The 24,563-nt window shown below is 39.9% G+C and overlaps 1 protein-coding gene across 1 annotated transcript in view; it reads right to left on the reverse strand.

The window, feature by feature from the left end:
* CFAP61 (cilia and flagella associated protein 61) overlaps positions 1-24,563 on the reverse strand; it is a 431,546-nt gene that overhangs the window by 293,913 nt on the left and 113,070 nt on the right. Inside the window, exons 9-12 of the mRNA XM_090285993.1 lie at positions 13,790-13,887; positions 9,893-9,967; positions 5,564-5,742; positions 3,755-3,794 (exon numbers count right to left, since the gene is read on the reverse strand). Coding sequence (XP_090142119.1) covers positions 3,755-3,794; positions 5,564-5,742; positions 9,893-9,967; positions 13,790-13,887 — 392 coding nt within the window. The remainder of the gene's footprint in view (positions 1-3,754; positions 3,795-5,563; positions 5,743-9,892; positions 9,968-13,789; positions 13,888-24,563) is intronic.

A 24,563-nucleotide genomic window follows, 5' to 3' on the forward strand; every position in this document is an offset into this window, starting at 1 on the left:
GCCCCCTTTTGCTTTTACCTGCCCAAAGGGCGCCGCTGGTTTATAACTTCATATGTTGGGCTTCCGTGTAGTTTTATTTTCTGGAATTTCTAGTTCTCCTTTGTTTTGAAGTAGTTGTATTCCTCTCTAGTTGTAGAGGGAGACCTAGCGCGTCCGTCTAAGCCTCCATCTTGGCCGGAAGTCCGGGAATAAATTTAACCAAGGACATGAAAGATCTGTACCTGGAAAACTACAGAGCACTGAGGAAAGTGAGGAAGATACAAAGAAGTGGAAGCATATACTGTGTTCATGGATTGAAAGAACTAACATCATTAAAATGCCCATACACCCAAAGCAATCTATAGATTCAACACAATTCCTATTAAAATACCAATGGCATATTTCACAGATCTAGAACAAACATTCCAAAAATTTATATGGAACCAAAAAAGACCCTGAAGAGCCTCAGCATTCTTCAGAAAGAAATGCAAAGTTGGGGGATTCACAGTACCTGATATCAAACTATACTACAAGGCCACTATAATCAAAACAGCCTGGTACTGGCATAAGAACAGACATATATAAAATGGAACAGAACCGAGAGCCCAGATATCAACCCACATGTTTATGTTCAACTGATACTTGACAAAGGAGGCAAGAGCCTACAGTGGAGTAAAGACAGTCTCTTCAATAAATGGTGTAGGGAAAGCTGGACTGGTACATGCAAATAAAGAAACTAGAACACCAACATATACCATACACGAGGATAAACTCAAAATGGATAAAAGACTTAAATATAAGTCTTGAATCCATAAAAATCTTAGAAGAAACACAGGCACTAAAATCTCAGGTATCTCACATGGCAATATTTTTGCTGGTATATCTCCTTGGGCAAGGGAAACAAAGGAAGAAAAAAATAAACAAATGGGACTACAACAAAAATAAACAAATGGGACTGCACAGCCAAAGAAACCATCGGCAAGATTAAAAAGTACCACACTGTACTGGAGAACATATTTGCCAATGATGCATCTGATAAGGGTTTAATCTCCAAAATATACAAAGAATTAATACAACTCAACGCCAGGAAGAAAAACAATCAAATATTTGAAATGGGCAAAGGTCCTGAATAGACACTTCTCCAAAGAGGACATACAGAGGGCCCAAAGACATATGGAAACATGCTCAACATCACCAATCATCAGAGATGCATACTTGAACTACAGTGAGATATCACCTCACACCTGTCAAACTTGATAACATCAATAAGTCACAAACAACAAGTGTTGGCAAGAATGTGGAGAAAAGGGAACCCTAGCGCACTGTGGCTGGAAATGCAGACTGGTGCAATCACTGTGGAAAACAGTATGGAGCTTCCTCAAAAAATTGAAAATTGAACTCCCTTTTGACCCAGTGATTCCATTTCTGGGAATATATCCTAAAAATCCAGAAACACCAATTCAAAAGAATATATGCCAAAATCTAGAAATAGCCTAAGTGCCCATCAGTAGATGAGAGGATAAAAAAGCTGTGGTACATTTATCCAATGGAATACTACACAGCCATAAAAAATAAAGAACTCTTCTCTTTTGCAACAGCAGGGATGGACCTGGAGAATATTATGCTAAGTGAAATAAGCCAAGCAGTGAAAGAAATATTCTATATGATCTCACTTATATGTAGAATGTAATGCACAAAATATACTAACAAACAAAATAGGAACTGCAAGACAGTTACAAGGAACACTAACAGCTGCCAGAGGGGGAGTGGGGCCCAGATGAAAGATGGCAAAGGGATGAGCCCAAGAACATATATGCATGACTCATGGACATGGACAACAATGAGGGGACTGCTTGAGGGTAGAGAAGGGGTCATGGTGGAGGGGGGCAAAGGGAGAAAAAGCAGACACAACTGTAACAGCATAAACAATAAAATACAATAAAAAAGAAAAGAAAATCTAAATGTAGATCAAGTATTTCTGATGAAAAATTACTGATTGTATTGACATAAACTATAAGTTTAAAATATACACTGGATTTCAAAAACAGAATAAAAAGAGTATAAAATATCTCACTAGTAATTTCTCATATTGATTACATGTTGAAATGACTAAATTTTGGACATACTGAATTAAATAAAATACATTCTTAAATTTGAGTTCACCTGTGTCTTTTTACTTTTTTTAATGTGGCCGCTGAAACATTCAAACTACTTATTTGGCTCACATTCACTGTCTGTCGGACAGTGCTACAGCAGACTGTCTGTGCTCCACACATCCCACTTAACCCTCTGCCAGGTGCCTGCAGAAGCAGCCTGCTCTTCCCAAAGCTAATTTGTCCCTTTGGGATCTGGCCTCTTCCTGAACCCTGTGAAGATATTACTTGTGCTAATCCAAAACCCTGGGGACATTTGTGCAACCCAAAGGTGTGAACCATGGTTTGACATAATCTTTCTTTTTTTCAGCAAAATAACACAGCTCCTTGTGGGGACTTTAGTGTCAAGTTGTTGAATACTGGGAGCTGAGAATAAGAACTGGCTGCCAAGTCTCAGTGGACTTCCTCTGGGAGGAGAAGACTAGAATGAGTTGCTCTGACTAGAATCTGAAGGACTATGAATGACATAATGAAGGTATCTTGTTCCTGTTTCCCCATATCCTGAAATAAAATAGAATTAAAAGTAAACACGTCTTTTAACTTTTTTAATCCAGCATTGCATTCGTAATGCTGAAGATCTACCTTTACATGGACTTCAAAATAGGAATGAATTAAACTTACTGAAATTACCTTGGGGCATCTCTGAGGGAAATCAACTTTGTAAATCCTATTTCAGGGTAATCTACATTGCTTTATGAGATTCGAAATGCCTTAAAATTAATTCAAAAAAATATGATGGAAAACATTATCACAGGGCTTCATTATATTAAAAAAAGAAATACAATCTATGATCACATAGCTTTCAGGCAACATAATTAAACCGTAATTGTTTTTTGCGTCAGGATAAAGAATATCAAGGCAAAATAAAGCAATAGATACTTTGCTTATAATTAGCCAAATGAAGAAGGATGGTTGTTAACTGACAGGCCAGCATGGAAAAAAGTCTTTACAAAAATTCATTTTGTTCCTCAGTTATTATTTTCTTTCCCCTCTTTCTTCCCTCCCTCCAATAATGTGATAAAAAGTTGGTTAGAATCTCCATCCCCTGACAATGAAACAAAAAATGGAGAAAGAGGCCAGGACTCCCTGAAAAGGAGTATCTTATTTGCACTTGGATGTTTGCCTGGGGGGAGCCCCTTCTACACATCAGGCACTAAGTCAGGCAGGACCAAGCAGAAAATCAACCAAGAGTACTCATTTTCCTATCCTCACAAAAGCAATTTAATGGTCTCAGAATTTTTTGAGCTAATGTAATCTATAAAGTAATACAGTAGTCTAATTCACTTCAGTGTAATTTCTGACATTTTCATGTTGTACCAGCATTCTATTAATAATTTGATTCTTAAAAAAAAGAAAAAAAACACTGGTCATGCTATCTCTAAAAGAAATTATGCATTGAACAAAAACTATTAAAACAGCATGATTGAAAAATTATCAAAAATGACAATATCTTCTACTTTTAAGAGTCCATGCTAAGTCAGTTAGTTAACCCTATTATCAGAATATAGAAGCAGATGAAACTGCTACACTCATAGCATTTAAATGTTTGGACAATGAATATGGCATTTCACTTCTCTAGCTTACAAAAGCAGTTATGTTACTAAAGTTCAGCATGTACTTACAGGAAAGAGACTGAAAACAAAATTCATAAAGTCCAATGACCTGTAAACAAAATGGTAGGCACTGTCACTGACCTGCAAGCAAACGCAGTTCTGTGTGTATTTAAGATTAATGGCTTTCTTCCCCTCAGGCAGTGATTAGCCAAACATTAGTCAGAATTTGTGTCTAGCTCAACCATAATCAGTTGCAGAAGTCATAAACTTCACACATCAGTAATAAAGTAGTTTTCTAGAACAGAAGTTAGCATTACAGCAATAAATAATCTCTGCATATTCAAAAAGCAAAATAGTCATTCAGTGGACATGATCCCTCCCTGCCTTTTTGGAAGAGCTGGGGGGTAGGGGGAGGCAGATGTGGGCATATTATAAACTACTCTGATCTTTTCCTCTTTTATATGCAAAAGATTTTCTGACCAGCTGCAGATGTATATTCACGGGCAAACCATAAGGGGCACCGAATTTCTGTCTGAAAATTCAAAAATCACATTCCAAGCGCAATCATATCAGAATGCACAGGGTAAAGTAAATATACACAACAAATTTAGAAGGGTTTATAGGCTTTTTAGATGTCTACAATATAATTAAAATTAAAGGATTTCCCTTTTTAACCTTCCAGATGTCCAAAGAAATTAAAAACTTAAGAGGAAAAAAAAGTAAAACATAGTTCTAAGTGAGGATAGGAGACTGTGAATGTGTTTAAATATAGCCTCTAAAAAGGAAATGTCCAGCACCTACAAGATATTCCAGAACATTCCAGCCTATCAAATGGGCCAGTATATTCTTCTTCAAGATTGTCTGTGGACAAAATGGTGGAGGAGGTGAGGACCCTAAAAGAGGTGTGGAATCTAAGCATTGAGGGCAGGGGTCCACGTCCAGACTAGGGAGGGGCAACAAGTACTGAATATGTGGGTGTTCTGGAGGGACAGGAAGTGGGATGGTTGAATTGTCTGCTTTGGCACCATGACTCCCACTTCCAGCAGCTGTCCTAGATTGTTGTTTGGTGTCCCACTAACCCTTTTCTCAGATGGCCTTTAGGTTAGGCTTCAGCCCCAGATTCTGTGGGGAGCAGGAGTTAAGAGACCAAACTGTCTAGCCTGGCCCCAGCCATCAGACCAAGAATGAGCACACAACCTGATCAGGCGCAGTGGGGCTTTCACTGGAAAGCTGAGCCCAAACCAGACTGTCTTCCTGACAAACTTTCGGACCAGAGCCTGAGCCCACTGTCCACTTTTTTAGCCCCAGATGGAGACTCCGCTCTAAGAATGGGGCCAGCAGCAGAGAACCAGACCTGGGAGGTGAGAGAGAAGCTTGGTACTCAACTGGGTTCTCTAAGTAATAAATCAAGTCACATTGAAAATCAGTCCTGCCACTGGACTTATCCTTTGTTTTGTGAGGGAATTATTCCATTTTTTCAAAGCTAGTTTGAGTTGAATTTTCTGTTACTTACAACCAAAAAAACCAAAAAAACAAAAAACCTCCAGACAAGAAGCAACAAAAATTCAAAGTTTCTCCAAAATAAAAACTTTAGAGAATGGGGAGCAGCACATGGTTACAAAAGTGATCATTTTCCAGATACCCAAGTGTTACATAGGTGAGCCAGACCCTGGGCAGCCCAGTGCTGTGAGCCTGACTCAAATTTTATGGACCGGAATCTCTGGGAATGGGGCCAAGGAACCTGTGCTTTTTAAAAAGCTTCCCAAGAGATTAGGAATGTGGCCAGGTTTGGAAACCACTGGCTCTGAAAGATTAAAATATTGGACCATCAACACCGTAAGTGTCTTACCATGCAGACAACCTGGGATCAATACTTGCCTTGCTTCATGTTTCTCATCAACACAAAACAGCTGAATACAAAAAGCGGAAGAGGCTCCCATGTAGATGGGGCGGAAATAATTGGTCTCCTCAGGCAGTGAGATGGATGCTGGGCCCAAATTACTGACACCATAATTTGTATCATCTTCAGTGGACTCTTGACCAAGATTTTCTAAATCCTTGAGCAAGGAGAGAGAAGGAATCACATGGGAATCCTATTCATTTTCTGCAGTTTAATGGGTTAGCGGTTGCATCATCTCTACATTTCTATGACAGATGTGACTGTCTCACCTGAAATAAATTATCCTGAGCCAGGCCTAGTTTTAAGGAGATGTTCTTAATAAGATATTAAAAATTTATGAAAAGGACTGAAACGAGTTCTCACATGAAGGTCAAAAATAAAAAACAAAAAACAAATGGTTTCAGTTGGCCTTTGAATATAGAAGGCATATTTTATCTGCATCACTGGGTAGAGGTCAGAACATGGTAATATTATGTACATGTTAACTTCATATGCAAAATACCTCTGTCCCTAAAACTGTTTTCATTGTGATTTCATGCTACAAGAATTTTTGGATTTGGGGACTGTTCAGGTAGTTTGGTGGTAAGGTGGAGACTGGGAGGTACAATTGCCCACAGCCACCAGGAAATTTAGTACTGAGTCCTTCTGCTCTCATTTTAGGGGTATGTAAGATGTTATAGCTCAGTTAGAGGAAAATGATTCTTTCTGAGATCCTTCTTGGAGTTCTTTTAATTCAAAGTAATACATGCATATAGTAAAAATTAAAATAATAATTGCACTAAAAACTTTTTAAAAAATCAGGAGTCCCCTGTACCCCAAAGTCCCTCTCCAGATCGGTTATCACTTTCAACTTTCTCATTTGTTTTAGTATTTACCTCTATATTTCTGAATATGTGCTTAAACTGTTATTTCTTAATTCATCAATTTCTGAAATTCCCTTTTGTATGTAACCCCCTTATACTATCCTCTTCTCCATATCTTGTCCTCCCACCCTTCAATATAATAATAGCACAATTCCTGGTTAAAACTGTATTTATGTTATTATGAATAACATAACTGTGCTCTCATCTGTGTACTTTGATTATCTTAGTTTCCTTTTATTTTCACATGCTTTGTCAGATTTACCACGTTTGTCAATATAATTTTCCAAACAACCAAGCATTTGAGATAATCTATGACTTCATTTCTTCTCTTCTTTTCCTCTGATCTAGCCTTAGTCACCTGCTGGCTGTACTACCTGCGTTGTTTTACAGCCTCTGTTTAAGTTCCAGGTCTTTTCATTGTCTTCTTTGTTCACGGTTTATGCCCTTTTATCACTAAAGCACTTTTCTAGCTTCCTAAAAATCAACAGTGCTTGGAAGGTAGCAAAAAATTCAATAGCTAACTGGGCACTTTATGGGGGGAATCAAGCACAGACCTGGCATTTTATTGGGTGACCACCTCCAGGGACATTATCTGGAGGCCTTTTCTGTGGGCTTGTCAGGTTTCAAGGGGAATTAAGTATTCCAATCACCTGCATGAGGGACTTGGTAGCCAAACAGTGGTCCCCCAAAATGTGCATGGCCTAGTCCCCAGAACCTGTGGATATTACTTTACCAGGTAAAAGAGACGTTGCAGATGTAATTAAGTTAAGGATATCGAGACAAGGAGATTATCCTGGATTATCTGGGTAGGCCCAAATCATAAATCCTTAAAGAGAAAGGCAGGAGGGTCAGATTCAAGGAGAGATAAGAAGATGGCACGCCACCAGCTTTGAAGATGGGTAAAGAGGCTGCATTCCAAGGAATGCAAGTGGTTTCTAGAAGCTGGCAAGGGAATAAATTCTCCCCTAGAGCCTCCAGAAGGAATAGGGCCTTGCCTGCACCTGGACCTTAGCATAATAAGACCTGTTTGGGTGTCTGATATCCAGAACTGCAAGATAATAAATTCATGCTGTTTTAAGCCACTAACTTTGTGGTAATTTGTTGCAGTAGCAATAAAAGAGCTAATACAGAGATCTGACTTTTGGCATTTAGAAAAGATGCCAGGAGGAGAGGTTGAAATGGAAAATTCCACTTATTCTTCTATTCTCTGTATTCCCTATTACACAGCCTCAAATGTGCAATCTGAACTTGAATTTGGAACTGCTTCTGTTCAATCTCTCCAGAGAACAGTCATCTGGTCGTTTCATTTGGGGACTAGGAACCTAGTGTTCCCAACACTCCATAGCAGACTGTCAAGCAGACCCATTTTTCAGACCAGTCCTTGCCTTACCTTCCATAGAAGCTCCAGGTCCTGAGTTTCCTTTCTCAGCACTACTAAGCCAGTATAAACACCATTGATTTTCTTTACTCCAAACACTTTAAAGTGCTCATCTTCCAACATCTCTCCCAGTCTTATTGTCTTTGTAAATATGGACCTTTCTTATTCCTTTACTGTCATTTCAGTGTTTTTTTCCCCCCAGAAGAGAAGGGAAATAAACACGGAATATCTATCCACCTTGTTGATCCAATGCCCTCTGGGGTTCCAGTACTTCTAATGCAATGGAGACCATCCTGTGCCCCCCCCCCACAGCCTTGTTTGGGTTCCCAAAGGAATGGCTACCCTTTCAGAAATATTGAAGAGAAAACTGCTCCCCTCAGCTGTATGTCTGCCTTTCTCCTTCCTAAGGTATGGGGATTAATTGCCCTAATGCAGGTTTCCCCAGGAGCAAACTTGGCACAAAGTTTATTTGGCGACTGATGGTAGAAATTCTGTGAGGGGAGTGGGGAACTGAGACAAGGAAAGGAAGGACACCAACACAGAGTGTTTATTGAGTGGGTTACTACTCTGGACTCAATTCCACCAAGATCTCTTGGAGACCATAGAGTACTCCCCTAAGAAGCAAAGAAACTGGGACACTAATCCTCCAGCTGACTTCAGTCATTGACTGATAGCTGGTCCCCAAAGATTCTGAACTGCCTGCAGGCACACCACCAGAGAAAAACCAAGCACTTGAATTCCTCCTCCTCAGGGTGCTGAGGAATGAGCAGTGCCAGAAGTATATGGATAGGGGTCCCACAGTGCATGTTGAAGTGAGATTCAGAAAATTGACCCTGTGCCTGCCTAGTGCACTCTCTTCCCAGCAGCACATCCTGCTCCAGGATCCATGTGTTCTCATCCCCTCCATGCACTTAGCTCAGGAGGGCAGATGCTGTCCTAAGGGTGAGGCCTGCCTACAGTCAGGTGTGTACAGTTAATTCAGTAGGTGGAAGTAGCAAGTCCATTTTTGTTACGCATCCAAGCTTTCCTCTCAAGTTCCGGTTTAACCATAATAAAGTGGTATTTTTATCTCTAGCTGACTTCTGTGAAGACCTAATTGGTCAAATTCTCAGGAGGAGAGGGGAGCAATAACCTGGTCCTCCCTCAATTCAAGTATCTGAGATTAATGTTCAGTGAATTTGTCCTTGGACCTCCATGGAGATGACTCAACTTTCTGTTACATGTTTCCCCTTCAAGAGCTCTGTAGATTTTGGGGCTGACTCATCCCAAGTCAGCTGACCTAACACCAAGAGACACTTGGAAATCCACTGGAAGTTCGGAACTGTGTTCATCACTGGGGAATGACAATGTCTGATCATATCGATCTCCCACTTAAAACCTCCACATCTTTCCTCTGCTCCTTAGGAAAAGTTCAAAATCCTGAGCAGGGTCCACAGAGCCCTGCCAATTTCTACCTGAATTCTCAGGTTTCTAGAGGGAAACAGACCATATACACCAATGAAGTGGACAAAGCTGGTTTAACAAAGGACTATGTGTGACAGTGTGGGCAGAGTGAAGGAAAGCCAACAAAGATAAGGAAGTGCCCAGGGGTAGCAACTGGCCGAAGATGTTACAACCCCTTGGCCTGAATCTGCCACAGGAAGGAGAAGTTACCTAGGATGCAGATGAATGACATATAATACATATAAGTGTGTATGAGCATATGTATGGACATATGATACATATAGTTGCAGAAAATTCTTACAAATGTTTTGCTCCTATAAAATGTTTTCTCTGTGGACAATGGAAAAAGGAGAAAAACTCCAATTACTAAAATTGTTGCAAATAATTGATGTAGAAATGAACTTCTAGGTCTGAGCTGTGCAAGACAGAAGAGAGGATTGATCACAATAAAGTAAATTTAATTGAGGGAGGTTTTGTGGAGCTGGCTCTAAAGGAGGTGGCAGATGTAAACTTGTAAAGAGAGTCAGGGAGCTTGGAGAAGAAAAGGTCACAGACTCAGGTGGCAAGGAGTGAACCTCATGGGGGCCAACCAGACAGCATGCAAAACCCTGCACAAGGCCTACCTCCATTTCACTAGTATTACCACTTTGGACTATTGGTGAAAGTTCCTCAGTTGTGGCTTCTTCTGCGATTTTTCCCTGCAAACAATAATGGCAAAACATAGGAATTAACCAACCACCAGAATGGCTCAGAGTCTGAGCTCTGAAGGAAACTGCCTGAGCTCAGTTCCTAGCTCCACTGCTTACTGGTTGTGTGGTAATGAAACGTTATGGGGCCTCAGTTTCCTCATCTGAATAAAGGGGTTAAGAACGACACTTACCTTATAAGGTTGTTATGAGAATAAAGTCAAGATAAATAGGTAAGACAGATAGATAGATACTTAGCACAATGCTGGCACTTCCTAATTCTCTGTAGATGTTAATAATAACTAACATAAAATATATGTATTCTCCTGTGCAAATTGAAAGCTGCACTAGGTTTTTAAAACTGCTTTAGCGAGGTATAACTGACATATAGTAAACTGCGTATATTTAAAGTGTACCTTTTGGAAAGTTTTGACCTTCATGTATGCACCCATAAAAATATCACAATAAAAATAATGTGCATACATATCACTCCTAAAAGCTTCTGTGTTTCTGTGTGCCCCTCTCCCACACTGTGCCACTCTGCAACCCCAGGCAAGCCATGATCTGCTTTTCGTCATTATAGAGTATATTATGAGTCTATACATGGCTCTTTTGTTCTGCTCCATTAATTTATTTGTTGACCTTGACATCATTAATAAACTGTCTTAATTATAAAAAATTTATAGTAAGTCTTGAAATCAGAAGTATTAGTCCTACAACTTTGTTCTTTTTCTGAAGTTGTTTTGGCTACCTAGGTCCCTTCCATTTCCGTATGAATTTTGGAATCAATTTTTCAATTTCTATAAAGACTCCTCCTGAAATTTTGACAGGGATTGCATTAATCAGTTTGGGAAGAACTGACATCTTGGCAATATTGAGTCTTCAAAACCATGAACAAGGGATATCAGGCTATCTCTCCCATTATTTATGTCTTATTACATGCTCTCAGAAATATTTTGTAGTTTTCTGTGTACACAGGTTTAAACACCTTTTGTCATATTTATCTCTTAAGTATTTTGTATATTTGTATTGTAAATAATATTTATTTCAATTTCTAATTCTTCATTGCATATTAATTTTTGCATATATTTAGCAACTTGCCAAAGTACTTATTAGTTCTAGTAGCTGTTTTGTAGATTGGAGATGATTATCTTCAAATAAAAGTTTTAATTCTTCTTTTCCAATCTAGATGCCTTTTATTTTTTTTCTTGCCTTTTTGCATTGGCTTGAACCCTCAGTATAATTTTGAAAAAAAGTGGTGAGAGGACATTTGTGCTTGGTTCCTGACCTTGGTGGAAAGTAAATATTCAGTCTTTTACCATTAAGTATGATGTTAGTTTTAGATTTTTCAAAAATGATCACTATCCAGTTGAAGAAGTTCTCTTTATCACTGCTTTTCCACTATTGATTATGATTGTATGGTATATTTTTCTCCATGTTCCTTGTGCTTGCTATTTGTTGAGCTTGTGTCCCATGGGTTATTGTTTTCATAAAATTTAGAATATTTTTAGTTATTACTTTTTCAAATATTTTTTTTGTTCTAACCTCTCTCTTGTTTTATTTATTTATTTTTTTATGGATTCCAATTACATACATATTAGATACCTGAAGTTATCTCACAGCTTACTGAACATTGATCTTTTTTTAATTCTCATTTTTATTTTAAGTTCACTAATCTCTTTTATTGCTAAGTCTAATCTGTGATTAATTTTCCAGTGAATTTTTAAAATCCTCACCCAAGGATACGTTTATTGAATTTTTTAAAGAGAGAGGAAGGGAGGGAGGGAAGGAGACAGACAGACAGACAGACAGACATTGATGTGAGAGAGAAACATCGATCTCTTGCCTCCTGGGAACCAAAACTACAACCTAAGCATGTGCCCTGATCGGAATCAAACCTGCAACCTTTTGGTGCATGGGATGACACTCCAACCAACTAAGGCATCTGGCCAGAGCTCCAGTGTATTTTTCATCTCATGAATTGTAGTTTTATCTCTAGAAGTTTTATTTGGGGAATTTTTATATCTCTTATATCTCTCCTTAACCTTGAGAATGTATATAGTTATAATAATTGTTTCAATTTTTGCCCACTAATTCTAAGATCTGCTTTAGATCTGGGTTGGCTTCAATTAGGTTACCTCCACCTTATGCAACATATATTCCCAGTATTTGAGTGCCTGGTAATTTTTTATCGGATTCTAAACATTGTGACTTAACTTAGTTGGTTGATGATAATTTTGTATTCCTACAAATATTCTTGAACTTTGTTCTGGGACCCAGTTAAGGCACTTAGAAACAGTCGATCCTTTGGATCTTGCTCTAAAAATTTGTTAGACAGGACTAGAGCATTCAGTGCTCTCTCTAGAGCTAATTATTCACTACTACTGATGCAAGACTCTTCTGTGTACTTTCCCAATGTCTTGTGATAAAAGTTTCTCCAATCTGGCTGATAAGATCAGGCACTCTTCCCAGCCTGTATGAGCACTGGGCACTATTAACTCTAATCCTTTTGGGAGGTTCTTTCCTCACCCTGACTTTCAGTGGTTTCCTCACATGGATGTGCTGATCAGTACTCAGCTGACCCTCTGCTGCTGTATAACATCTCTCTCCGTGAAGCTCTGTGCTCTCTGGGTACTCTGTCCTGCAGAACCTTAGTGGCTTTAATCTCCATGGATTTATGGATCTATCTCATCAATTCAGGAAAACCACTGGGCTCCCACTGGTTCCTTCTGCCCTATGCTGTGGAACTCTCCCAAGGAAGCAGACCAGGCAATCAGAAGACTCACCTGGCTTGTTTCCCATCTCTGAGGTATCACTCTCCATTGTTACCTGATGAGCAGTGTCTTAAACAACTGTTATTTCGTATATTTTGGACACTTTTTGGTTGTTGCAGGTAAGATAGTAAATCCAGTTTCTATCACTCCACCTCTGCCAGAAGTAGAAGTCCCTTGCACAGTTTTTTTTTTTAATTCCATTCATCAGCTTCATTTCCCTCAATCTAATCCATGTCATACAACCTTCTTTAAAAGGTTTGGGTGTCCTTCAGTCCCTTCTTCTGGGATATTTCCCACCCTCCTTTATATATGTTGCACTCAGGAATGGGTTCTGGGCCTAGCTGGAGGACCAGAAGCTGAAGGAGCTTGTGTAGTGAAATGTGCCTTGGGAGTCTGGCTACACATAGTGCTGATGAAGGACCAGGCTGACAATGTCAGGCCTGGGGTGAGCACACTGACTGGCCCTTTTTGGTGTAGGTGCCTTTCTTTAGGTAAAGGCAACAGAAGCAGCCAAGCAGAGTGTTATCAGAGTTATTCTGGTAGCAGAAGGGGGAGGGGCTCCTGCTGAGGCCAGGCCAGGACAATGGAGCCAATAGCTCTCGAGGGAGCTGTGGTGGAGACCTTTGTAGTTTGCAGGGTCCAACTGGGCAGGAAGGAAAATGCTGTCTTATCTGAGTCTGTGAATAGTGTGTAAGTCTCTTCAGAAAGTCTGAATTTTTTAACTGGCTTAAAAGTGAGCAGCTCTATCCACCTCAGCCTCCTAAAATCAGTGAATGGGAGAGAAAGAAGGTAGAGAAGGGATAAAATTCTATTCTGAGCTGTATTCCTGAAGTTAGGAGTGAGGCTCTAACTTATCTATTACAAACACACAGCCTCTGTTTCCTCTAGGCTCACTGTCTCCCGGACCTTAGTGCTCCCCAAACTAGTGAGGTCTTTTTTGCATCAGATGTTAGAGCTTCTCGGCAATAACCTGAACACCAGGACCACCCACAACCCTGACCACACAAGCAGCCCCTAGGACCATCCCTTGCCCCAGGCATGGGTGAATGATCTCCATTACCTGTTTATTTTCCCTTTCCCTGTCCTCCGGAGTGACAGGTTCCTGTGTCTCCTTGACTATTTCCTGGGAATCCTGGCGGCTACTCCTGAGGTCAGCATCTTTGAGAAAGAGAGAGAGAGAGAGAGAGAGAGAGAGAGAGAGAGAGAGAGAGAGAGAGAGAGAGAGAGAGAGAGAGAGAGAAAGGGAGAGAGGGAGAGAGAAAGTCATAAGGACAGAAAATAGATGATAAATATCTGCAGAGCCACAGGAAATTGGAAACAGCATAGTAATATGTTTCTAAACTGCACTCTAAAGGATTATATTGCAGAGGGCAGCAACATGAGGTGGGAAGAACAAGGTATTCACAGCCCACCCCAATTCTCCCCTCTCGTGCCCTCATCCACATGATGGAGATAAAATGATGCCAGCAATGGGCTGGGCCTGGCCTGGTACCCAGGAGGCCCTAGACCTCTGCCAGTTGCTATGTGATCCTTTCATAGAAATCCCCTTTGTAGTTTACAAACATCTGATTATCAACTTCCTGGATAGTAGGCTTTGAAATGATTTTAAGATAGAATGTGGAAAAGACCACCAATAGCTATATCTGAACGCCAAAGATTAGCACAAAGGCTGCTTTCCCTTTGAAATTTTGTGAACACATAGTCTGATGGCCACTCTTTTCACTTTTCTACTCTCTAAGCAAAAAGAACTGAAACTGAGCATTATTGGTTTAATATGTTCTGCAAAGTCAATAATCAGGGGAGTGTTCATATATTTAACCTTCACTGAAAATAACAGTCGAAAAACCTTTTTCCCATTTTGTCTAAAAAGTTCTTCCCCCCCCTCCTCCTTCTGACTTCTTTCTTTCTGTGTGTCTTTCTTTCTGCCTTTCTTCCCATCAGACTCTCTTCCTATTGGTCTCTCTTCCTTTCTCCCTCTCCCTCCCTTTCTCCTCCCTCTCCCTTTCTTTCCAACTCTCTCACCACTCCTGTTTTTTCTCTTCTCCTTCTCCCTCATCTCCCCACTCCCAGGCCTCTGTTCTGGCTCACCCTATGCCTGCTCTGCTGGGGATTCTCAGCCATGACATCTGCTCTCTGCCTTTGGGCCTTAGCTAAGAACAGCCCTAGGACACTCTGCCAAGGGGTTACCCCTCCCCGAGTGCTGCCACAGATGCAGAAGGGACCCTGGACCTCCTGGAGCCTGCAGAGGTGCTGCTGCCAGCCAGACAGCATGGGCCTGCTGCTCTGTCTACTTGTTCCTAACCTTTCCAACTGCCACATCAGATGCTGCAGGGTCAGAGGCAGCCTAGATCCTCTCTGCTGCCTCCTCTCCCACTGTTTTCTATGAGCGCCAGCCAGGGTAACTGCCCCTGCACATGCCTCTCAAACCCAAGTCCCCAGACTACACATCCCCATATCTGCTTCTGGCAAGGATGTAGGTGAATGAAATAGAACAAAATTCTAAGAGAAAAATTAGATGCCCAGGGAAATGTAAAGGGCACATATGAAGAGATACATCATACTGCAGGTACAAGGAGAGAACAGCATTCCAGCAAAACAAGTAGCTTTTCTGGAGGAAAAAAAAATGAGAGAGGAGTGAAAGACTTCTGAAGACACTTTTGTCAGAGGGGAGGGGTTTGGGAGCTGGGTGAGAAGGGATAAGGGACTAAGGAAAGAGAAAAAGAAAGACTCGTGGTCACAGACAACAGAATGGTGATTGCCAGAGGGAAGGTAGGGTAGGAAGAGGTAGAATAGGATAAAGGGGGGGATAAATGGTGATGGACGGAGACTTGATTTAGGATGGTGAACACACAATACAATATGTATACCTGAAATCTATATAATTTTATTAACCACTTTTACCCCCAATAAATTCAATTAAAAAATTAAAATTAAAAAATAGATGATACTTTGGGAAGAATAAAATGTATCATGTCTCTAGTTTCTGAATATGTCCTGCTTCTCGTAAAACTTTCCAGATAGTCTACATGGGGTTTCTGGCATTCTCATGATGATAAGAGCAGCATGCTTTTTAGGTTAATTTACTTTGTTATTGAAATATAACACACATACGGTAAAGTCTTTGAGTTTATACATGTACCTTCTCCCATATAACAACTACCCAAATGAAATCTAAAGTATTTCTCGTGCCCAGAAACTTCCCCTCTCATCTCCCTGTCCAGCTAATACCTCTTAATGGTAGCAGCTCTTCTGATATCTACTATCATTAATTCATTTTGCTCAGCAGAAAACTTTCTGAATTAAAAACATATATATCAGTAACTTTTTATTCTTAAGTTGCACTTGATTTTTTTAAAGGTAGTCTTTACCTATTTTAAGTTTTAAATGTAAAGAACTACAAAAAAACAAAACTAAAAGAAAACTGGACATTCATTGTGCATATATTTAATAGTTAGGACAAAATTATTAAGAGGTAAGAAATCTTAAACCATCAACAACTGAATCTAAAAAAACAAATGAAGCAAACAACCAGAACAGGAACAGAATCATAAATATGGAGATCATTTGGTGGGTTATCAGCTGGGAAGGGGAAGGGAGAGAATGGGGGAAAGGTGCAGGGATTAAGAAGTACAAATTGGTAGGTACAACTTAGACATGGGGATGTTAAGAATAATAAAGTAAATGGAGAAGCCAAAGAACTTATATGCATGACCCATGGACATGAACTAAGGGGGGATTGCTGGAGGGAAGGGGGCGTACCAGGTGGAGGGGGACAAAGCGGGAAAAATTGGGACAACTGTAATAGCATAATCAATAAAATATATATATTTTAAAAGGAATGAATTAGATTTGCAATGAACTAATAATCCTGATGCCTTCACTGCTTGACAGTCTAAATGTTCATGAGATAATTACCAACTACAACTACTAATTGTCTTGGCTAAACTGTCATGGGGTGTTGCACTTTATTATTAAGCAGCTGTCATGCTCATCCCCAGAGGTGGCTGCATTGCAGAACTGGGAGAGATGATACTACATCTCTCTTTCCCATGTCTCTGGGGTTTTGTGGGGTTTAATTAGTTAATTTTCACAATGTACTCTGAGATTTTGACATGTGAGGTGCTATCCCACGGAAAAGTTGAGGTAGTGATATTATATAGCACACAACTAAAATTATGATTGCAGCTGCAAATTTAATTGTTGTTTTTTTATTGCTTATACCATCTACATAGCTTAGAAGTCATGAACGAGTGCTTTATTCAAGTGAGATGGAAGGCAAAATTGGCTAGAACTTTTAAAGCGAGACTGCTTATCTGAAGTGGAGGGTCAAGCTCCTCCCTAGTACAGGCCCATACTAAGGCACAGCTACTACTGCATTCATAATTTTGCACTCTTTTTCTTAAAGAGGGCTCCCAAATTGTATAGACTTTGGGTCCCACAAGACCTGGGTCTGCCCTGCTCTTTACTAATAGAACGAATACATAGGGAAAGCCAAATAAGATACTTTGAAGACATTAGGAAAAAATATAGTACACAATCTCATGTTTTTTTCATTTATTTTAAATATCAATCAAAAATCCCAACCAGATTTTTTGTGCAATAAAATTAACTGATTATGAAAGCATAAAAATGGAGGAACACATTGTAAACAAAATTTTAAGAAATAAGAAAAAAGAGTGGGTCAAATTTCCTAGTGAATATTAAGACATTATAAAGCCATTTATTAAAGCAGCTTTATTGGAATAGAAATAGAACAGAATGAAGTCCAGAAAAGAGCCGTACAATTATGAAATGTTGATATATGTTAAAGGTGGCACTTTGAATTGGTGAAGAAAGAATAAACTACACAATCAATAGTGCTGAGTAACCATGTAACCATATGGGAAAAAATTAATCTGAGCCCTATTTCATATGATATACAAAAATATTTTGCAGATAAATTAATAGCTTAAAATTTTTTTAAATAGTTCAAAATTACTAGAAAAATATAGGAGAATATCTTTATAATCCTGGGGGTGGAAATTTTATTCCTTAAAAATGAAAAAGGCAGAAGTCATAAAAGAAAAATAATGACCTATCTGACAACATGAAATCTAAGAATTCTATCAAAAGTACCCTTAAAATGTTTCTTTCAAAGATTTTATTTATTTAGAGAGAGGGGAAGCATGGGATAAAGAGAGGGCGAGAAACATCAATGTGTGGTTGCCTCTTGTGTGACCTCAACTGAGGACCTGGCTTGCAACCCAGGCATGTGACCGGACTGGGAATCAAACCAGCGACCCTTTTGATTCACACGCCAGTTCTCAATCCACTGAGCCACATCACCCAGGGCACTAAAATGTTTTTTAAAAAGTAGAGACATGGAGAAAATTTGCAACACACATAATACACCAACAATTGAATTCCAGTTAAAGAGAACCATCTCAATAGGCAAAAGACATGAATGGACAGGAAAGATAAATGATGGATAAACATGCAAAAGTGTACAGTCTCAATAATATTTTAATAAATAAAATTGAAATAATAATATCTCCTTTCACATCTATCATACTGGCAAAAGTTAAAAATGCTGACGCACTAACTTTTGAAGAACTAGGAAAAGGTCTGGAAGAAGGCTGCTGGAATGGCCATATTTAGCAGCAACATCAGTATTTCCAAGCCCAGCAAGAACAGTTCTGGGAATACAGCGTGTGAAAACTCTTGCAAGGAGCCCAAGGAGACACATACAGGATGTTTACTGCAGTATTATTTGCAATAACAAAACTATGGAAAATTTAAATGTTCATCTAAGAACAAATATGGCACATTCTATACAGCAGCTACTACTCGAAAGGGAAAAGAAGTGCCCTGGACATATCAAGATTATTAAATCTCAAAGAGTTGAGTGAAGAAGCAAATTTCAAAACATCACACATGTCTTGTGGGTATGTGATGTTTTGAAATATAATATAATATAATAAATATAATATAATATAATATAATATAATAAATAAAATAATATATTTTTAAACTGCCTCAAGCCCTGACCAGTGTAACTCAATTGGTTGGGCATTATCCCACAAAATGAAAGGTCGCTGGGTCGATTCCCAATCAGGGCACATGCCTGGGTTGTTGTTCAGTCCCCAATTAGGGTGCATCCAAGAGGCAACCGGCCAATGTTTCTCTCTTACTTCAAAGTTTCTCTCCTTTTTTTTCTCTCTCCCTTCCTCTCTCTCTAAAAATAAATAATATAATTATTTTTAAAAAACTGCCTCACAGTAGTAGTCTTTTCTATGAATACATGGATTTTATATAAAAGTATAAAAGAAGTCTGGATGGGTACATACTGAAGTTTTAACAATGGCTATTTCTAGAGAGGAGAGTTGATCTAAGGAAACTCTAACTATATTACCCTAAATTTTTAAAGAACAATTACATGTATTGTTAATGCAATTAAGATTCAAAAGGAATGTCTAATTATAAAAGTAAATTTCTATGACTTTGTAACAGAACCTCTGGGCTGCTCCGATTGAAACAGAACCCACGGGCTGTTTAGTTAGGGGCCCGATTGCCCACCGCCAGAATTATAACTCTGAACCAGAGTTTGGTGAAAAGAAAAAGAATTGTTTATTTACACATAGTCCTGCCTCCCCCCTCCCAGACCTGGCCAGTCTTAGGAAAGTCAGAAACACTGTTTCCCTACTTCCTAGGCACAGTTCAGCTTTACCAGTAGCTGCCAATCACTCAGTTCCGATTGGGGAGGTCCTTTCTGTGCTGTGGTGCCCTCCAGCTCTCAATGCAGAACCACCTGGATTCTCAGCCTCCTTGTAAACTGCCTTCTTCCTGCAAACTGCATGGATCTCCTCTCCTCAAAGCAGCCTGGCAAGAGCCTCTTCTTAAAGCAGCCTGGAGATCCCTTCTCCAAGCCAGATGGAGGGAGCCCACAGGAGCCAGAGAGTGAGGGTGTGAGGGCCAGAGAGTGAGGGCGTGAGGGCCAGAGAGAGCCTGAGAGAGAGAGCCTCCTAGAGCCAGAGCCAGCCCAAAATGTCCACAGCTCCTCTCTTCCTCCATGCCTCCTCTCTCTCCCTGCGTCCTCTCACCCAGTAGGTGTTGCAAACCGTCCTGACCATTCACAGAACCCTACGTAGTCTCTGTCTGCTTCTTCCGTACCAGCCCACAGTCCAAGATCCCTCCCATCTTCCTGAGTCTTAGAAGTAAAGCGGATCTTTGCAACAATGTAACCAGCCACTAGCTCCAGGCGTGCAAGGGCATCCTGAAAGCTGCTTCCTGCTGCCTATCTCCCAGCCGCAAACTCTGGGGTTTGTTTTTGGACTCCCCTGTTTCTCTAACAACTTCTAGTCAAGAGGATGACATAGGTAAACATGGCTCACCACCTCGCACAACCACAAAAATACAACTAAACTATGGAACAACCAGCATTCAGAACTGTCAGAAATTGAGCTAAACAGAAGTCCTACAACTACACAATTAAAGAAGAAACCACATCGAGACTGGTAGGAGGGGTGGAGGCATGGAATAGGCTGGCCCCACACCCGTGTGTGGTGTATAAAAACCAGGAGGGAAGTCCCAGCCTCACACCAGGTCCCCCAACCCATGGTTTCAGTGCCAGGAAGATAAGTCTCCATGACATCTGGCTGTAAAAACCAGTAAGGATTGATTGAGACTGTGGAAGACAGAAACTGCTAGAATCCCAGGCAGTTCCTCTTAAAGGGCCTGCGCACAGACCTACTCAAATTCACTCCCTCTGAGTTCTAGCATGGGGCAGCAGATTGAAAGGCATCAGAAACATACAGGGAGGAACTCAATTGTCTAGCATAAGGGCAAGAGCTGGGGGGCAGCTTGTTCCCACACAAAAGTGCTAGCAGAGGCCATTTTTCCTTTTCTGAGCCATCCTCCCACAAAGCCACAGAGCCAGCACATGGCTGCCAAACTTGAGATTCCATCAACCTGGCTCATACTATTTGCCCCACCCTGGTGATTCCCTGAGTCACTGCCCCTCCCAACTTTCTGTCACCCAAGCTGCTTCCAGTCGCTTTTCCATATAAATGGCTTGTCTTGGCCCATGCTTCAGATTTTCCTAAACTCTCTCAAACAAGCATCATCAGGCTGAACTCAGTGAGCCCCATACTTCTCACTAACTTGTCCTAGGTCTGGCACTAACAGCAGCTGGTCTTGGTTCACAGCTTGGCCTCTCTAGGGCATCTCCAAGCCCAGCACAAGTAGCAGCCATCTGCAGCTAACGCTGTGTGACCCTGGACAGAACACAGGTGGCAGATGACCTTGGACATGCCAACAGCAATCAAGGCTCAAATGCAGGAGGAGGGTGTACACAGCCTACACAGTGGGCACATCTTGAGTACCCACCTTGGTTAATAGGGGAGGCTATGCCACTGGCCCCTACAGGACGCCTACTACATTAGACCACTCTATCAGGCCTGGAAGACATAGCAACTCTACTTAATATATAGAAACAAACCCAAGGAGGCTGCCAAAATGAGGAGACAAAGAAGCATGGCTCAAATGAAAGAACAGAACAAAACGCCAGAAAAGGACCAAAACAATATGGATAAAAGCAATCTATCAGATGCAGAGTTCAAAACACTGATTATAAGGATGCTCAAGAAACTTAGTGAGAACCTCAATATCACAAAAAAGAACTAGTTAGAAATGAAGCATACAGTAATTGAAATAAATAATAATATAAAGGGAATCAATAGCAGAGTGGATGAAGCCGAGAATGAAATCAATGATTTGGAACATAAGGGAGCAAAAAACAACCAATCAGAACAGCAATAAGAAAAAAGAATCCAAAAAAAATGAAGATGGTGTAAGCAGTTGCTAGGACAGCTTCAAGCATACCAGCATTTGCATCATAGGGATGCTAGAAGGAGAAGAGAAAGAACAAGAGATTGGAAACCTATTTGAAAAAACAATGAAAGAGAACGTCCCTAACTTGTTGAAGAAAACAGACATATAAGTACAGGAAGCACAGAGTCCAAATAGTATGGACCCAAAGAGGCCTACACCAAGACACATAATTATTAAAATGCCAAAGGTTAAATACAAAGAGAGAATCTTAAAAGCAGCAAGAGAAAAGCATTTAATTACCTTCAAGAGTTCCCATAAGACTGCTGAGTTCTCAACAGAAACTTTGCAAGCTAGAAGGGACTGGCAAGAATATTCAAACTGATGAAAAGAACCTACAACTAAGATTACACTACTCAGCAAAGCTATCATTTAGAATCTAAGAACAGATAAAAAGCTTCCCATATAATAAAAAGTTAAAGTAGCTCATCACCACCAAACCTGTATTATGTAATATGGTAAAAGATCTTCTTTAAGACGATCAAAAATATGAACAATAAAAGGGCAATAAATACATATCTATCAACAATTGAATCTAAAAAACAAAATAAACAAACAAGCAGAACAGAAACAGAATCATAGATACAGAGAACATTTTGATGGTTGCCAGATTGGGGGGGGGGGAAGATGGTTGAAAAAGGTGAAGAGATTAAGAAATACAAAGAGTTAGTTACAGAATAGTCATGGGGTGTAAAGTATAACATAGGGAACAGAGTAGGCAAATAACATATATGCAGCACCCATGGACATGGACAATGGTGGAGGGATTGCCTGAGGAAGTTGAGGGGGCTGGGTGGAGGGGGACAAAAGGGGAAAAATTGGGACGACTGTAATAAGCATAAATAATAAAATTAAAAAAATAAAAGTAAATTTATATTTTCAAAATATAGCAAATAGTCATTTTTGTTTAGTATTTTAATACCATGGACAACTTCAGAAAAGACTGATAAGTAAATTTAAGTCACCCTGTTTTAAGTTGAAGAAAGAGAAAAGATTAGAGGTTCAATTTAAATCATTCCTTCAACCAAAGTTCAATGGAGATCAATGAATTGTAGGCACTCAATTGGGTACAAGAAGTAAATAATGAATAAGATGTAGTCCTTCTTACTTTAAAAGGCTCACAGTGATCAGGATCGCATGAATACACAATACACACATATAGACACAGACACACCCCTATCACACTGAATGTTCATTTGTTCATTCATTCCTTCATTCATTTAAAAAGTTGTATTTCACACCAACTCTTACATAATAACATTCTAGGCACTGGGGGATTCAGCAAAGAAAAAGATGAACACAGCTGAAGAAAGTTAGTAAACACATGAGAAAATACTAAGTTATGACAGATGGCATGTAGAAAATAAGACTTCGGGAGCTGCTTTAGGTTGAGCAGTCAGAGAAGTTCTTCCAGACACTTAAGCTGAGACCTAAAGGATAAGCAGTAACCTCAGACAATAAAAGAGAATAGACAATGAACACAACTCTTTCAAGTAGTTTTGCTCAACAGTGAAGATGTTCTTATTTCTTAACAAGTTTTTCTTCCCCAGCCTCTGGCCCTTTGGTCTTCTTCCTAACTGAGTTAGTTTCCTGTGGCTTCTGTAACAAATTACCAAGTACTTGGTGGCTTAAAACAAACAAACAAAAATACATTCTCTCACAGCTCTGGAATCCAGAAGTGTAAAATCAGCATCCTGGGCAGAAATCAAGGGGTCAGCAGGGCCATGCTCCCTCTTAAGGCTCTAGGAGAAAATCGGTCTCTGCCTCTTCAAGTTTGCTATGGTTTATGGTGGCTGCAAGGAATCCTTGCCATGTGGCCACATCACTCCAGTCTGTGTCTCTGTGGTCACATGGCACTTCCCCTGTTCTGTAATTTCTCCCTCTATCTCTCTCTCATAAGACACTTGTGATGGCATTTCAGACCCCTCAGATAGTTTAGGATAATCTCTTAATCACACCTACAAAGACACTTTTACTAAAACTAAGGTAACATTTATAGGTTCCAAGGATTAGGAAGTAGACATCTTTTGGTAGGTCACGTTTCAGTCTATCTCAAAAGGTACCTGTTGCTGACTGAGTGCTGTGTACTCAGGTGCTTATTAGAAAGGTCAAATTCAACTCGTGAAAATAAGAAATCACAGCATATCCATTAAAGAATTCATACATTTTTAAAAATATATTTTATTGTTTATGATGTTACAGTAGTCCTAATTTCTTTCCCTTTGCTCCCCTCTAGTCACATTTTTTCCAGCAATCCCACCCCTCTTAGTTCATGCCCATGGGTTATGCATATAAATTCTTTGGCTTCACCCTTTCCTATATTATTCTTAAGTTCCCCATCTATTTTGTACCAACCAATTATGCTTCTTAATCCCTGCATCATTTCCCCAATTCTCTCCCTTCCCCCTCCCAGGTGATAACCCTCCAAATGATTCCCATACCTACCATTCTGTTCCTATTCTGGGTTGCTAGTTGGATTTTGTTTTTATTTTTTAGATTCAGTTGTTGATAGTTGTGGGTTTGTTGTCATTTTAAGGTTGATAGTTTTGATCTTCTTTTTCTTAAATAAGTCCCTTTAACATTTCATATAATAATGGCTTGGTGATGATGAACTGCTTTAGCTTTACCTTGTCTGGTAAGTACTTTCTCTGCCCTTCCATTCTAAATGGTAGCTTTGCTGGATAGAGTAATCTTGGTTGTAGGTCCTTGCTTTTCATCACCTTGACTACTTCTTGCCAGCCCCTTCTTGCATGCAAAGTTTCTTTTGAGAAATCAGCTGATAGTCTTATAGGCACCCCTTTGTAGGTAACTTTCTGTTTTTCTCTTGCTGCTTTTAAGATTCTCTCTTTATCTTTCATCTTTGGCATTTTAATTATGATGTGTCTTGGTGTGGTCCTCTTTCGGTCTAGCTTGTTTGGGACTCTCTGTGCTTTGTGGACTTGTATGACTATTTCCTTCATCAAATTAGG

Source organism: Furipterus horrens, unplaced genomic scaffold (assembly GCF_987537825.1).
Source record: "Furipterus horrens unplaced genomic scaffold, mFurHor1.1.pri manual_scaffold_8, whole genome shotgun sequence".
NCBI lineage: Eukaryota > Metazoa > Chordata > Mammalia > Chiroptera > Furipteridae > Furipterus > Furipterus horrens.